Raw genomic sequence first — 15265 nt, forward strand, 5'->3', positions numbered from 1 at the left:
ACTTCAACCTTAAAACACGAGCTCACCCAGCATTACACCTCCCTCGTCCTTGAACTTGCCCATGAAGTTTAGGCCAAAATGCGTTTAATCTCAATAGCAAAATTTATAGCAGTCGCCAACCTCCCCTCGAGCGCACGCCACTGTGAGACGGAAGTTAAATTGAGGCTGAAGTTGGCCTCATGAAGTCGAAACCTTCTGGTTGTCCATTTATGAGCATAAGACATAAGAGCGCAAGCCGGACACACTAGAACGATTCAGTAAGCATAACTCGTGAGGCTGTGTGGTAACCACCATTTTGTTTTTCAGACCTTGCGTGGACAGAGGCCGAGATTCGTGAGTGTTGCTTTCTTCAAAAAGTATAGCAATTAGTCATTTAAAGCCTGCTCCCAGTTACACTGATCAATTAGTTTACTTATCCGTAGCTTTAGCAGCTTTAAAAGGACAGAATTTGTTGAGAGCACAAGAACATTTCGGGGCCAAGTTGACTTCTTCCTCGAGTGTTAAAAAGAATCGAAAGCTACGTATCATTAAGCGCAGGACATATGGCACAACTTAGCATGCCCACTGTCATACGACTAACCATTACAAACCGCCAGACCCAAAAATTTCCAGCAGGTTGTGATGGGATGCAGTGGCGGATTTCTTTTTTGTTTTTTTGTAATAAACAATATTTGAATCCGCATGTCATCGCCACAATCTTTTACTTTCCATGGTCGGCTTCTAGAACTGAAATGCAGTGTCGCCGTTCACTTTTGCCTCTAACACTGCTTTCTGGCTTACAAATTATCTGTTCCAGGCAATGGTATCATATTAGCTGCATCAGAACTGTATGTAACCTGCCATTTTAGTGCCCCTTAATGCTAACCAAAGACATTGGTGCTGCAAAGAAATTGTTTGATACTAAAACAGCCTGAAAATCACCGTTTTGGTTCGTAACATTGATAGGTTCCATCAATGAAGTGCAATATTTACTTATGACTGCTAAATAGCCGACCCCCGAAAACACATTAAAAAAAAAACAATCCGCGGCATGCCGGAAATCACTGACTACACGAGTTCCTTCGTGTATTGCAAGGGAGAAACACACAGTTTCGGGAGAGGCACAATGAAATAAAGAATATCCAAAGGAGAAGGATAAAATATTACGGCAGTGACTGCGTGAAACTCGCAGAACATCTCGCAGCATTAGCTGATGAAAGGCCCATTCAGGACGCGATCTAGACAACAGTTGCGCCGGCCCTCGTTCTCGTGGAGCACACAGCTCGCTGTATTCCTGGCGACGACGGCGGCTTGCTGCACGCAATGTCTCTTTCTACTGTGGCATGTTTAGCTTTCCGCTGCACTTCTTGTGCCAATGTCCGCATCTCACTTGGTGAAGCCATCTAATTGAGACTTGAAGCTAGGCGGACAGGCGTTACCTGTCAGGTATGCTCAAAATGCAGAATACGCATTTCCGCTGGGCACGTGTTCTTGCTGAGCCTTCTTTAACGGGCGGGCAACTGTTTGGCATGTTTCTGCCGTTGTCGCAGCTTCAGTTGGCGCCATGGCTAGAGTATTGGTGGAATATGTCACCGCGTCGTTTTAAATATGCTATTATTATCATCCTCATCCCGTTCATCAAAAGACAGAGGGCGCAGAATGGAAATACCTTGCATTTATAGTGCAATAAATTCGTTTACGTTTCGATCTTTTGTTAGTGCGGATGGCACATCCTAAAGACCGAAAATAAATGCAGAAGGGAGGTTGCCGGTATCAGCTACCACTCTGTTTTCAAAGCGAATGTTCACTTCGTTCCATCCGTCCGTTCATCGCGCGAACGCTCCTACAGTATATGCCTGCAACTCCGTGTCCGGTGCTATGCGCGTCCAACATTAATTGTTAAACGAAGGTGGCTTAGTAGTTCCGCAGAAGATTTGGGCATTGGTCATCGCTACCAATCACGACTGATCAGCACATCTATTTTGGCACGCACTGACAACCTAGCTTGACATGCCGAGTTGAAGAACTTACCACAGAACCCTGGTGACACGAAGTGTCTGGTACTTTTTTTTTAATATATGACGATAACCTATTGCGACGGGCAGCAACACCGTTTTCAGTTACAAGAACGTTAGCACCGAACAGTTGTCGAGGTAAAACAAGAAAACGAGAATAAGAAACGGTCCACATTTCTTCTTTTGCCAGCTACCCGTTCGTGCAGTTCAGTCTTCGATCGGCGCCTGAAACACTGTTGTGTGATGCCGAGTTACAATATCGACGACGAGGCTCGTCCCGGTGGCCCACTGGCTATTGCGCTGCGCTGCCGAGCTCGACATCCCGAGTTCTGACTCATGTACGTAGATCTAGGGGCCCATTAAAGTTAACCCCAGGTGGTCAAAAGCAATACCGAGTGCCCCACTACGGCGTGCCTCATAGGCATGTCATGGCCTTGGCGAACAAAACCCCTCAATTTAGTTTTCATTTATTTTAAGGACGACGAGAAACCGGGGAACCTACTAAATGCAGATGACCTCGAAGTTGGTATCACTTACATTATAGATAGAATAACCTTGCGAAAGCTACGTGTTTCGCTGGCATAAACTGATGCACATGTCTATCACAAGTTTAGTAGAGTAGTTTACTGGGCCAGCTGGTGCATGGTGAACGTAAAATGGTTTCCAGCAAGTACGGACGCGAGCACAAGTAAGTAGAAACGGACAGGACCAACGATGGACTTACAACTGAAGTTTATTGTGAAAACATTCCACAAATCTCCGCCACGCATGCGTATACACCCATTAACAATAACAAGGTTTTTAGTCAATTTGATTTTAATTATTGTTGTTTTTTAGTGATAATGATAATTTTTTACTGCTTTTAAGGTTAAAATCCGACGATTGCCTTGAATCAAAGGCGAGAAGGATTTTAACGTGTTTCGAGGAGTCCTCCCGAGATCTCAGGCTCAAGTTCGAACTTTGCAAAAAAAACTTGATCAGATCTCTTGATTTGGAAATTAAATTTAACAGTGAGTGTCATGTGTGTCGGCAGTATTGCCCTAGATCGAAAAAATCGCTCCTCCCGTACGAATCGTCACACTCCAAATTAATAAAACGTGGCATAGTTTCCTTGTGCTTGACGAATGCTCTTAACAAGAGTTGCACCCACTCACTGCAGCAGAGTTTTGAAGCCCAGAAGGCGAGATTAATGTCGGCAGGGTACCCGGTCTCACTTTTGATGGCTGTGTCAGAATCCTTGTTTAGAAAGTACACAAAAAAGAAAACCGTGGAAACCGCGGACGACAATGAATCTTCAAAAAGAAAAAAGGTCGTACTGACGCCGTATTTGCATGGCTGGTCTCATAATCTTGACCCGCCGTGGTTGCTCAGTGGCTGTGGTGTTAGGCTGCTTAGCACAAGGTCGCGGGATCGAATCCCGACCACGGCGGCCGCATTTCGATGGGGGCAAAATGCGAAAACACCCGTGTACTTAGATTTAAGTGCACGTTAAAGAAACCCAGGTGGTCGAAATTTCCGGAGCCCTCCACTACGGCGTGCCTCATAATCAGAAAGTGGTTTTGGCACGTAAAACCCCATAATTTTTTTGTCTCATAATCTCAAGAGGGTGGCCGCTAGGAATGGCGTCACACTAGTGTTTTCGGCGCTGAGCGAACTGGTTAGGTCGTGCAAAAGCATCACAAGGGAGAAGAAAGATGCGACTAGTGGCTGTGGAAAAAAGCACGCCACTTTTTTTCACAAATACTGTGCATCTTCGGTTGTGTATCGCATACCTCTCTCATGCGGATTGTCCTATATCGGGCAGACAGGTCGTTGCATTAATGACCGCATGCGTGAGCATCACTATTTGCTACCTACAGGTACAGGAGGGAACTTGCCATTGCACTGCAAAAAGCACGAATGCCGACCAGTTTTTGATAGTGTATCGATAGTGGGGAGAGAGCGCAGTAAACTGGAAAGAAAAATTTGCGAAGCGTTCCACATGAAAAAGTTCGGCGCGCATACATGTGTGAGTGAACCTTCGGTTCATATCAATGATAAAGAACTTCAATTTTTAAAATTTATCATGTTAATGCACGTGTTGTTGCCTTTGTCGGGAAGGGGTGTGACTTCGCTTTTGTGTACAACTTTTGTTGATAATTAACTACAAACCTTGTTATTGTTCTTGGGTGTATACGCATGCGTGGCGGAGATTTGTGGAATGTCTTCACAATAAACTTGAGTTGTAAGTCCAGCGTTGTCCTGTCCGTTTCTACTTGTGCTCGCGTCCGTACTTGCTGGAAACCATTATACGTTCTATCGCAAGTGTTGCATGCATTTAGCTCTTTTCAGTTTGAGCTCCGCCCTACAAACGATTAAATGGGCATCGCCCGTGTCACTGTCTATCTTTGTCTGCTTTTTGTGTAAACCTTTTTACAACAAATATCCACTACGCCGGCACTGCCACCGTAGTTCTAACCGCTTTTCACCCTTTACTTTTCCGGCAGCTTGTTCAAGGCAGATGTGCATGATGGCCTGCGCTAGGGACAATCAGGACACAATCGTCATCGATGCCGCCTGTGCTGGCTGGGGCCAGTGTACGTGCAAGTTCAATCCTTGAACACCTGTGGGATCACCCGAACGTACGACGCTACGCTGGGCAATTAGTTATATCATAATTGACGGCTCATGGCTCCATGGCAATGAGTATTGGTGCTCATAGTGCATTATTGCTATGGAATTAAAAGTGGCCTAATAGAGCATTTCATTTTTATCACGTACCGCGCCATGCATGCGCTGCTACCTAGCCTAAGCTTAGATTCTTAATAGCACCATCTATGCTGCTAGACGGTGTGATGGATGCGGTATCATCAGTCGGTATCAACAATAAAGTGAAGTTGAACCGAAACCGCAACGTCTGGTGGCGGTTTCGGTTCAGCTGTGTGTGTCACACACACACACACACACACACACACACACACACACACACACACACACACACACACACACACACACACACACACACACACACACACACACACACACACGCACGCACGCACGCACGCACGCGCACACACACACACACACACACACACACACGCACGCACGCACGCACGCACGCACGCACGCACGCACGCACGCACGCACGCGCACACACACACACACACACACGCACGCACGCAGGGTGTTTCAGCGTACACTTCCAAAAATCTTTAAGAGTTGCCTGTGGCGGATATCACAATTCTAGTTCATGAGCTGGTCTACTCGAAGCGGTGGACAATACTTCAACTTGAGATGCACAAGTTGAGATGCAAAATCGACTATTATATGTTATATATATATATATATATATATATATATATATATATATATATATATATATATATATAGCAACAATAGCACAGTTCCAGTCCTTGAAGTTAATTACTCAAAGAGCTGGGCATTATTTGCACGAGAAACCGAAATGCATAACTAACTATTTACTAAAATTGTCTAATCAAGTTTTTACATATTTACCTTACGGCACATAGTGTAACCGGTGAGGCTGCGGTGATTGTAGCCGGTGGGGCTGATCCTGCGGGCATCTGCTTTTTCTGCGTCGTTTCCTGTTTCATTGCGACATCACTCCCCGTTATACGTAATCATAATATACAGGGTGCTCCAACTATTAGGCACCAAGATTTAAATATATGCATATTGTAGTATAGTGTCGCCCCCTGTCAGATCTCTGTGTCATCGTACATGTATGTTTTGTAGTTGTTTAGCTAGATGACGCACCCCCCTTCTGTCATGTGACGAGCTTGTACCAATCGGGAGGTGTCATCTGGCATGTGAAGCCTTTATAAGTAATAAACGGCCGCGGGTCGGTCGAGTCTTCGTTCCGGTTTTCATCGGGAGCAGTTAGCTCCGTGTCTCCTTCACTGCGCCGGCGCTAGCCGCGCGTTCGCCCGTCGGGGCCCCCCGCTTGCCTGCCGCTGCCGACACAACACATATGCCACGTAGCTGTACAGAACTAAGCTAATGTTTGCCGTCGCTTGGAGATGCTCAAATTAGTTTTCTTTTTCATTCCGCCTAATTAGATAATGAGTCCTAAATAATTAATATTCTTCTCAAATATTATATTAGATGAGAAGTGTCAAGGAGAAAATTGTAGAGCTACATGAAAAACTCGCGAAATAGGTTTCTGTTGTTCAATGCGTGCTAAATTAAAGTATTTTTCCGAGTGTGAAAGAGGCCCGCGATTACACGCAAAGTGCCTCGAGCAGCCAGTCGCGCGGCAATTTCGCGTGTAATTTTGCGTAATCTTTCATAGATTGCGAAAACGCATTAGATTCAGTAGAGGTACCAGCAGTCATGGAGGCATAGTGTCATCAAGGAGCACCGGAAGCGTACGTCAATATCTTAGCATTAGGACTCCATAGCTACCATAATTCTCCACAAGAAAAACGGAAAAATACCGATTAAGAAAGGGGTTAGACAAGGAGACACAATCTCTCCAATGCTATTCACTGAATGCTTTGAAGAAGTATTCAAGCTATTAGACTGGGAACAAAAATGAATGATTATGTAAACCACTTAGCGACTACTTTCATATAACATTTGTATATATATATATATATATATATATATATATATATCCGGTGAGATAGTGACCGACCCAACAGCCAGGCCGCCACACCAAACCCGGGAAAGTAGGCAAAGAAAGCTTCGCTTTAAACGTGTACAATCATTGCATTATACCGGTACTAACATGAGGAACAGAAGCTTGGAGGTTAACAAAGGAGCTGTAGAAGTAGTTAAGGACCGCGCAACGAGCGATGGAATGAAACATCTAAGGTGTTACGTTAAGATACAGGAAGACGACAGCGTGGATTATAGAGCAAGCAAAAGTTGCCGATATCCCAATTGGGGGGAAAAGGGGAAAATGCAGCTGGGGATGCCATGTAATTGGCTAGGTAGATAACTGGCGGTTTACTAAAGTTACAGATAGGGCGCCAAGGGAAGGGAACCGTAGTCGAGGGCGGCAAAGGTGGTGCCATGAAATGAGAAAATTTGCAGGCATAACTTGGAATCACGCAGCACAAGATAGGGGTGATTGGAGATCGCTGGGAGATGCCTTCATCGTGGGCCCAGTGGACATAAAATATAGGCTGATAAATGTCATGATGATCATGCTCTAGTGCACTGAGATGCTGCAGCATGCCCGGGACATGTTACGTTCGTTACGTTGAAAAGCTTTACTCTTCTCGAATTACCTTGTGGCAACCTGATTTTGCACATGTTCCTCAGCTACACGTTACTGTTCGGTAAATGGAAGTGTCTCTACAATGCGTTGGCCTCTTGCAGCAGTCGGAGAGGGATCTTAAAGTGAATGCTATACTGCCATAGAAGTATAAACACAGACAATGCCGTGCAACCATATCGTATTATCAGTAACGTCAATGTCCGAAACACAACCAACACCCAACAACCAACAATCCCTTGCAATTGTGCAGCTTTTCTCTTTAAGCGCTTAATATTTACAGCAGTTGTCATTACAGTTACGCGTCGCCGTCTGGTAACTATAGAATATCTAAAACGCCATCGGATCAACGACTGTATAGCGTGCTGCAATGCGTAATATGCAGCTTGCCTCTTAACGCGGACGCACAAGCGGCGCCGCAAACTGTTTTCTCTTACAGAGATTTGAAAAGGACACACCTCGAGAGAACAATCGAACTTTCAACGCGTGTTATGCCATTGTTCCTTCATAACTTTCTCCCGTCATGCAGAAGCTCTTCCATGATTTTGCATCGACCTTATGTTACGCTGCTTCGCATTCTTTCCGAATATGGCAAACACCGCAAAGCAGCTTACGCGGTACACACGCCCACCACACTCGCACTAATTGGCTGCAATTCTTGACTAAGTACTAATACCGAGGTTCACAGAGCATACAGTATTGGATCGGAATGATAATGAAAGAGACTAGATACTTGCCGTCTTCCTTTGCTTTAAATATGACATATTGCAAATAAGATACGAACGACGACGCACTCCGTCAATGGTTCATGCATCTTAATTGTCTTTGGTCGCGCTCGGAGAAGACCAAACTAATACCAATGACTGCGCTGTGATTTTCCCAACTAAATGTTCGCCGGTAATCAGTCTAAATATGCTGCATCTAATGCAACAATGTGCAACTGCAAAAGCAAGGCGCCGCGTAGACCATACAAAATGATCACATGACACAATGCAAACGACGACAATTGTTTAACATTCGAATCGCTATGTCGCAGTCACTGCGATCTTTGCTACGAACTTCTCAGAAATGTTCGCGATCACCTGACCATGGAATCATCAGTAAGTACGTATACGGCCTTCCCAAATGACTGCTTCTCAATCGCAATGTCCGCTCCGAGAAATTTAAATTTTCAATTCTTGCTGCCGAAGTTGCCTTGGGGGACTTTTCATCATTCCGACGTTCTCGGCGTAAAAGAAGGTGCCACCGAACGGCACCACGTTGCCTATTTTCTTTCGGAAATTTTTCAAATGAAATTTCTTCCTACGCCGGCTCTGGAATTTCATAACCCCCACGCGCTTGCCGCCTTGACAGAAGGCTAAGAAGACGTATCGATGAGGTCCCGACCCTTCGGGAGGAGTTGGACCGTTATACGGCATCGCCACTTCGCCTTTGTCCAGCCTCCGTGTGCTTTCGGCGTTGACAACCATCCAGTGCAACCAGCTGCGGAGTGTAGGGTGTTCACGGCTCGGCGCGTCCGGGTCCAACATGACCAGAGAGAACGGTGGCATGCAGTTTATGGCGCCGACCAGAGCTACCGCGGGAACTTCGGCGGTCTCCTCGGGCGTCAGCGTACCGTTAATCGTCACCGAAGTTGTCCCGTAAGCGACCTTTAGGAGGGCCACTGGCGCAGCACCCAGCGAAAGATCCTCCACCAATCCCGCAGCTGTCCACAGGTCCGTCTCCGGCTGCAACTGCTCTTGCGAGGAAAATGGCGATTTCACCGTCGAAACGTACTCCCCCATGAACTGCTCCGCTTGTACGCCGCTCCACAGTGTCAAGAGAATGAACACTGACGAGACCTGGAGGAAGATCATCACTCACGTCCTCAGTCCAATATGTAGATGTTGAGCGGCCACGCGGTGATGCCAATTGCATACGCGCGAGACCCGGGCGTATATGCCGGCTACACTGCCGTCCTCCTCTGTAAAATATAAATACGCACGCGCTTTAAGCGAACCAATCGATATGGGTATACAGCCGGCCATCTGCTGCCCGTGTCGTGTGTTTTGCTCACCGTTGCGTTTGTCCTTTTGTCCGCGCAGTCTTCCGACCGGCAGCTGTGCCGGCGCCGGCGTTGGCGCGAGGACCGCTCACAAAGCGAGTCTGTATATTTTGTATGTGGACTTTGAGGAGATATTTACATCTTTTGCTTTCCCTCTTCTTGCCAGTAGGTCACGTTGCAGCGCTCTACTGGTTGTTGCTTTTCTAGCTGCACTAAATGTTTGAAAATTGCCTGTGGCAGATCGCCCAATTCTAACCCTTCATATAAATTACTTGATCAGGCGACCATTACTTCGACGAGAAATTCAAAATACTTAATGAATAATTAACGTGATTACGCTAATTCGCTTTTAATATAATTATTTTACACTACGTATTTTAATCTACGAATTGTAGCTAGTGAGTTGACGAGGAGTATCCCCTTGGGACGAATTTTTAGGACTGCACCAGTTTCAAAAGATTAGTCTCCAAAATGTCCGACAAAATGTATTAGTGTAATAGTTACTTGTCTGCTTCAATGCATAAAACAGCGTTTTTCTTCAGAAAAGTAACTGGAACGCCAATGCATTTCGTGGACACTTTGAAAATGAATATCTCGAAACTGGCACAGTCATGAGAATTCGTTCCAAGTGGATACGCCTTGCGAATTCACTGGCTATAATTCGTAGATTAACATATGGGCCGTAAAGTGACTAATTAGAAAGGTTATTAGCGTAATTGTGTTAATTATTCAATTAATCATTTTGATTTCTCGTAGAAGTAATGACCACCGAATCGAGTAATTTAGATCAAGGGTTAGAACTGCGCTATCTGCCACAGGCAATTTTCAAAATTTTGGTGCTGCTAAAAAATCGCTGGCTCTCCCGTAATCTAGAGTATATGTAGGCGTGAGGTGGCAGCCGGCAAAGCAAATTGGTTAGAGATGATACTAGCCTAAATCTTAAAATGGGTGTAGTGCATGTCCGTAACGGCAAACCCACCACATCACATCGCACCGCACCGCGAGCACCACGCCATACTGCGCACGGGTCCATATGGGCGCTGCCCAGCTAGAAGAAGAAAACCGGCTGAAGGAGGCGCCACGCAGCGTGGGAACATCTCTCGAGGCGACGCAAAACCCGCGCCGGGGAACTCACGGACCGCTGGCGTTCAAAAGAGCACAGGTAAACTAGCCTCAGAGCAAAAAGATGACAGTGAAGTGTATGGTGCCCTGTATCTGACTTTTAAACGTCACTATTGGAAATAACAAATATAACATCAGCGTACTATAAGTTACAACTGGAGTGATATTGTAAACAAGCATTAGGAAGATCTCGGAAGCAATATTTTTTGTAACTTGTTTGGGCAATAACTAGTGTATGCAACGCGGTACTGTAGAAAGGGTTGGGAGCCAGAGACCGCACTTTCTGAAGTTCTGCCTGGTCATCCGGATGATCCCTTTTTTCTCTCGCAACTTGCCCTGATCTCGTTTGAGTGTCCAGATAAGCGAAGACCACAGGAGTTACGCTCGGCTTCAATCGTATACCGGGTGTTTCAGCGAAGACTTTCAGAATTTTTTAAAGGTTGCCTGTGGCAGATAGCACAATTGTAGTTCATGAGCTGGTCTAGTCGAAGAGGCGGACATAATTTGCGAAAAAATTGAAATGCATAATCGACTAATTAACAAAAACAATAATTAGGTTTCTGACTAGTTACATCATGGCCCATATTGCAATTTAATAGTAATAGAGTAAGGGAGGCAATGGGGCACACAATTAAATATAGAATCACAAGCAGTGGCGGGTAGAAGGGGGGCGGCGGTAGGGGTAGTCAACCCCCTCCCCCCAAAAAAATATTGGTGTACATACTCCCCCCCCCCCCCCCCCCCTTCTCCGTGCCGTGCGCGTCCTTCGTCAACTTGCGTGTTCGAGAGACGCCCTATTCTCCAACCCCCGTGATGACTGTGAGCCCAGTTGAGCCTCTCCACTAGGAGTTACGAATCAGTGTTTATTTCGCGATCCCAGTGCGCGCCACGGAGCAGCACAAAAAGTCTGTTGCGAGACGCCGCATTGAGCATATCGCCCCCTAGGCGACAACGATTCGCACACATCGGCGCATATCGAACCGGTGGAGCATGTTTTGTAGCCGACCAGCTCTGTTTTCCAACAGTCGTTTTCAGACCTGACCCGGAATGTTTACCGAAGATTCCTAGCGCCGGAGTGTTACGTCCCTCCTCCTCCCTTGTGACTTCTCTCCCAGTGATGCGTGCACCACTCACCGTAGCCTGTGCTTGTTACGTCTTCATCAAGCCCTTCACCGAGCGCGCTGTGGGGTGGGACCGTTGCGCTCTTAAGAGTCCTTTGTTCTCAGCAAGCCTTGTTGTATCGTTTCATCGGTTTTGTCTCACCATGAATTAGGCCAGTTAAGTTTGGCTCCTGGTCATCCACCGGAGGCAAAACAATCTTCGCATGTGGCCACGCTACAACTCGGCTAGCTGAAGAACAGGAATCAGATTCGAGTTCACATTGTGGCTCGCAAGAAACACACATGGAGCTTGACACGCATGGAGCTCTTAAGCACCGCGCATATTCTGTAGCGCAGGGATCCACAATGATGCATAAGATGAAAACAAAAAAGTGCCAGAAGAAGAATATTTCTAAAAATATTTTTTTTTACGATAGCATCTCAGACAAAGTAGTTTCTTCTGCCGGTCTTAGCTCCACATAGGTACTCTAAAATATAACAGTGGAATGGCCGTTCCATTTATTCCGCTGCTATTCACTTATATTACCTCTGTAGCAAACACTCACCGGATACCATTGCATTGAAAGAAGGCTGTTTATTAGCAGAAAAGGCATTTCATTAACAAAATTACCGTACATTTCGTTTAGACCGTCCCTCTCGTGGTGGCGACTTAGTTATCTTTATATCTTCAAAAATTGCGCACTGGGCTAAAATGGCTTACCAGCTTATGCCTTCACAAAGTGAAATTGTAGCAATCTACATTTCCATTCCAGGTCACATCCCATCGACATTAGTTAATGTTTATTTCCCCGGAGGCATTCTGAACACTAGTGTTCTAGATACAGCAATTACGTCCTGCAGAAAAGAAATAATTTTTGCCGGACACTATAACTCCCATCATACTTCATAGAGGATCAAGACCGATTCGAGTGGTAAACGTTTGTGGGATTGGACTGCTAACTATAATTTATCATGCATTAATGCAAGAACCCCTACATTTATTTGTATTCATTCACTTTGCGCGATAGATCTCACTTTCGTTAGTTCTAATTTGTCTATCTCCACATGCTCTGCTATAAACTCGGGCACAAGCAGTGACCATCTTCCTATACTTTTTGAGCTTGTGTGCCCATTGACTCAAATTACTATGCATTCAAATACTTTTGTTAATTTTAGCACATTCCAAAAGGTCTTACACATGGCTTTATCGATTCAGCAATGGAATAATGAAAAAGAAAAGGCGATACATTTATTTTCTGTTTTAGAAGATTCCGTAAAATAGTCTCAATTCACTGCGCATTCCACTAAAAGCGGGTCTTCAAACCCTTGGTGGAACGCAAAGGGCTCGCACGATTACAGGATAAGAAAAGCTACGTTGCAATAGCTACTTCATTATCAGTGTCCTAGCCATTGGAGAGACTATAAGTTCGCGGCACAAACATTTAAAAGAGCAGTTACAAATGTGAAAGACAACTTTGATTGTAAGCACTTCGACTTTCTTTCAAATGCCACCAACAGAAGGCCACCAACTACGTCGATTTCTGAGAAATAAAAGGTCCTTCCGGCACAAATGTCGACTCTGTGGTCTCAACACCCTGCGAATTGACCAAATTACTGGAAGGTATTGCTAAAGGTCTAGAATGCCGCCTTGAGTAAATTTTGTCTTATCACGCTACGCCACTTCTCATGTTGAAGATTTCAAAGAAGTTACAGTTTCGGAGCTGAAAAATATACTAAGTCAGCTGCCTAATTCAGTGCCAGACCTCTATGGCATTACTACGGCAATAATAAAAACTTTATTTAAGATATCGTCGCACGTATTGCTTACCACGGTAAACCATTCGATTAAAAATTCGTGGATTCCTCCGGAAGGGACTTGCAAGGATAATCCCGTTATTAAAGAAGCAAGGTGCCGGTTATGTATTAGATAACATTAGGCGAATATCTGTTACATCTAACCTAGTAAAGCTCATCGAAAGAATCTTACACGACAGCATATATAACTGGTAGAGAACGTGATTTTGAGCCCAAGCCAAATTGGCTTCAGACGTGCGTGCTCGATTTGGTGTGCCCATGTTGACCTATAACGTCGTATCCAACTAGCGTGATTGCAGAAAAAATATGCAGTCTTAGTTACTTTAGGTATCAGTAAGGCGTATGACAACGCATTATTATTGTTATTATTTGTTTTGAACACATATATACAATTAACAGGAAAGGGAAAGCGAGGAGCAGGCGGGCAACTGCCACTTAAAGGGGCACAACGGCTGCCTCCTTTTCAAGAGGGAGGCGACAGCAACACAGAAATGGAAGATAGGAAGGAGGGGAGGAAAGAGGAAAGCAACAGCAACAGGACAAATCTAAAGAATAAAGTAGAACACGCAGTACAGATCACACATAGTAGGGCGGGTCACTGAAGGTAACGCTACTACAGAATGTTAAATACAATAGTTTCGATGCTACAAACGTGAATCTAAGTTACAGCGTAGTACAGCGTAACCTAAGTACAGCGTAGAACATGTAAGCCTAATAAACACGCTTCAGAATGAAGGTCTGCTAAATTATTTTGTCGCGTGGGTTTGTGAATGGTTAAACGGTAGGGAATTTCACTGCTCTCTATGCGGGTTGTCTTCGTTAACGCATTACCAGTCAAGAGGTCTCCCACAAGGATCAGTCCTATTGCCATCGCTGTTAAATGTTTTACTGAGTACTGTACCTTTGCAACAGGATGTGCATGTGTACGTATACGCCGACGACATAGCATTTTTTGCTACATTGGTAGATTTATATGCTTCTTACCAAACTCTACAGTTCTATATGAGCCGCCTAGAATTGTGGCTTGATGGAAGTAATCTCTCTCTTAATATCAGAAAAAGTGCCGTCTCAATTTTCCCTCAAAGCATTCCTGTGCAAATTTCGATTCTTCATCGACAAGAAAGTATCCCACAGGGGAATTCACTTAAATATATGAGTGTAGTGCACACCGGAAAGCTTAATTTGAGCCCGCATATACAGCATGTTGCCTCAAAGGGAGCAGACGCAGTAGGAATGCTGCGTAGACTTAGCAGCAATTGGTCAGGGTTGGGTCGGCATGTTCTCATTATGATCTATTGCGCATATGTTCGCCCGATAATAGAGTTCGGCTGCGTTTTGTTTTCTGGCGGACCTGCATATAAAATTCGGCATGTGGTCCTATTAGAACAAGATACATTTCGTTTATGACTTCGGCTTCCTAAATGTGTTGCTAATGATTTATTATATTAAGAAGCATGCTTGCCTTCTCTTCTCATGCGATATCATATCCTAACAGTACAAACTTTTCTAAAGATATTTGCATTTCCACAAAGGACATCACAATACGTTTTCATTAATGAATCTGCCTCATTTTTTAGCTATCAATGGCATCGCTCACGTTGCCCTAAAGTATTCTTCGTACAAAAACTATTGGACCCGTTAAATGTTCACCTATGCGAGGTGGTCTTAGTAAATGCTTATGCTCCAGTCGCAAAAGTTGAACTTGATTATATTTTTCCAAACAATGGCTAAACATTTTCCTTATCAATATCTCAATAGTACTTTGGAAGACCACCTTGCACACCTGGATACAAAGACCGGTATAGTAGCTGATGTTTCGTTTCTGGAGAAAAGGCAGGTGCGGGCATTGTATTACCACATCTAAATTGGTATTTTCCCGTTCGGCTGCCTGATTTCACGCCTATCTTTCAGGCAGAATTATTGGCAATTTTCTTAGCTTTACGCAAATTATCATCATCTCTGTCATCAG

At 44.8% G+C, this 15265-nt stretch overlaps 2 protein-coding genes across 24 annotated transcripts in view; one reads left to right on the forward strand and one right to left on the reverse strand.

Annotated features, from left to right (window-relative positions):
- The window catches only part of LOC126547761 (uncharacterized), a 48469-nt gene extending 43720 nt beyond the window's left edge, over window positions 1–4749 (forward strand). For all 23 annotated transcript variants that reach the window (XM_072285380.1, XM_072285381.1, XM_072285389.1 and 20 more), the window contains 2 exons: window positions 307–333; window positions 4481–4749. In XM_072285380.1, the coding sequence (XP_072141481.1) occupies window positions 307–333; window positions 4481–4593 (140 nt within the window). In that variant the 3' untranslated portion in view covers window positions 4594–4749. The remainder of the gene's footprint in view (window positions 1–306; window positions 334–4480) is intronic.
- Window positions 4750–8378: 3629 nt separating this feature from the next.
- On the reverse strand, window positions 8379–9071 carry LOC126547753 (protein D1-like). The gene has a single exon (XM_050195729.3). The coding sequence runs from the start codon at window positions 9069–9071 to the stop codon at window positions 8379–8381; it is 693 nt and encodes a 230-aa protein (XP_050051686.1).
- Window positions 9072–15265: the final 6194 nt, after the last annotated feature.

This window comes from Dermacentor andersoni, chromosome 1 (assembly GCF_023375885.2).
Source record: "Dermacentor andersoni chromosome 1, qqDerAnde1_hic_scaffold, whole genome shotgun sequence".
Taxonomy (NCBI): Eukaryota; Metazoa; Arthropoda; class Arachnida; order Ixodida; family Ixodidae; genus Dermacentor; species Dermacentor andersoni.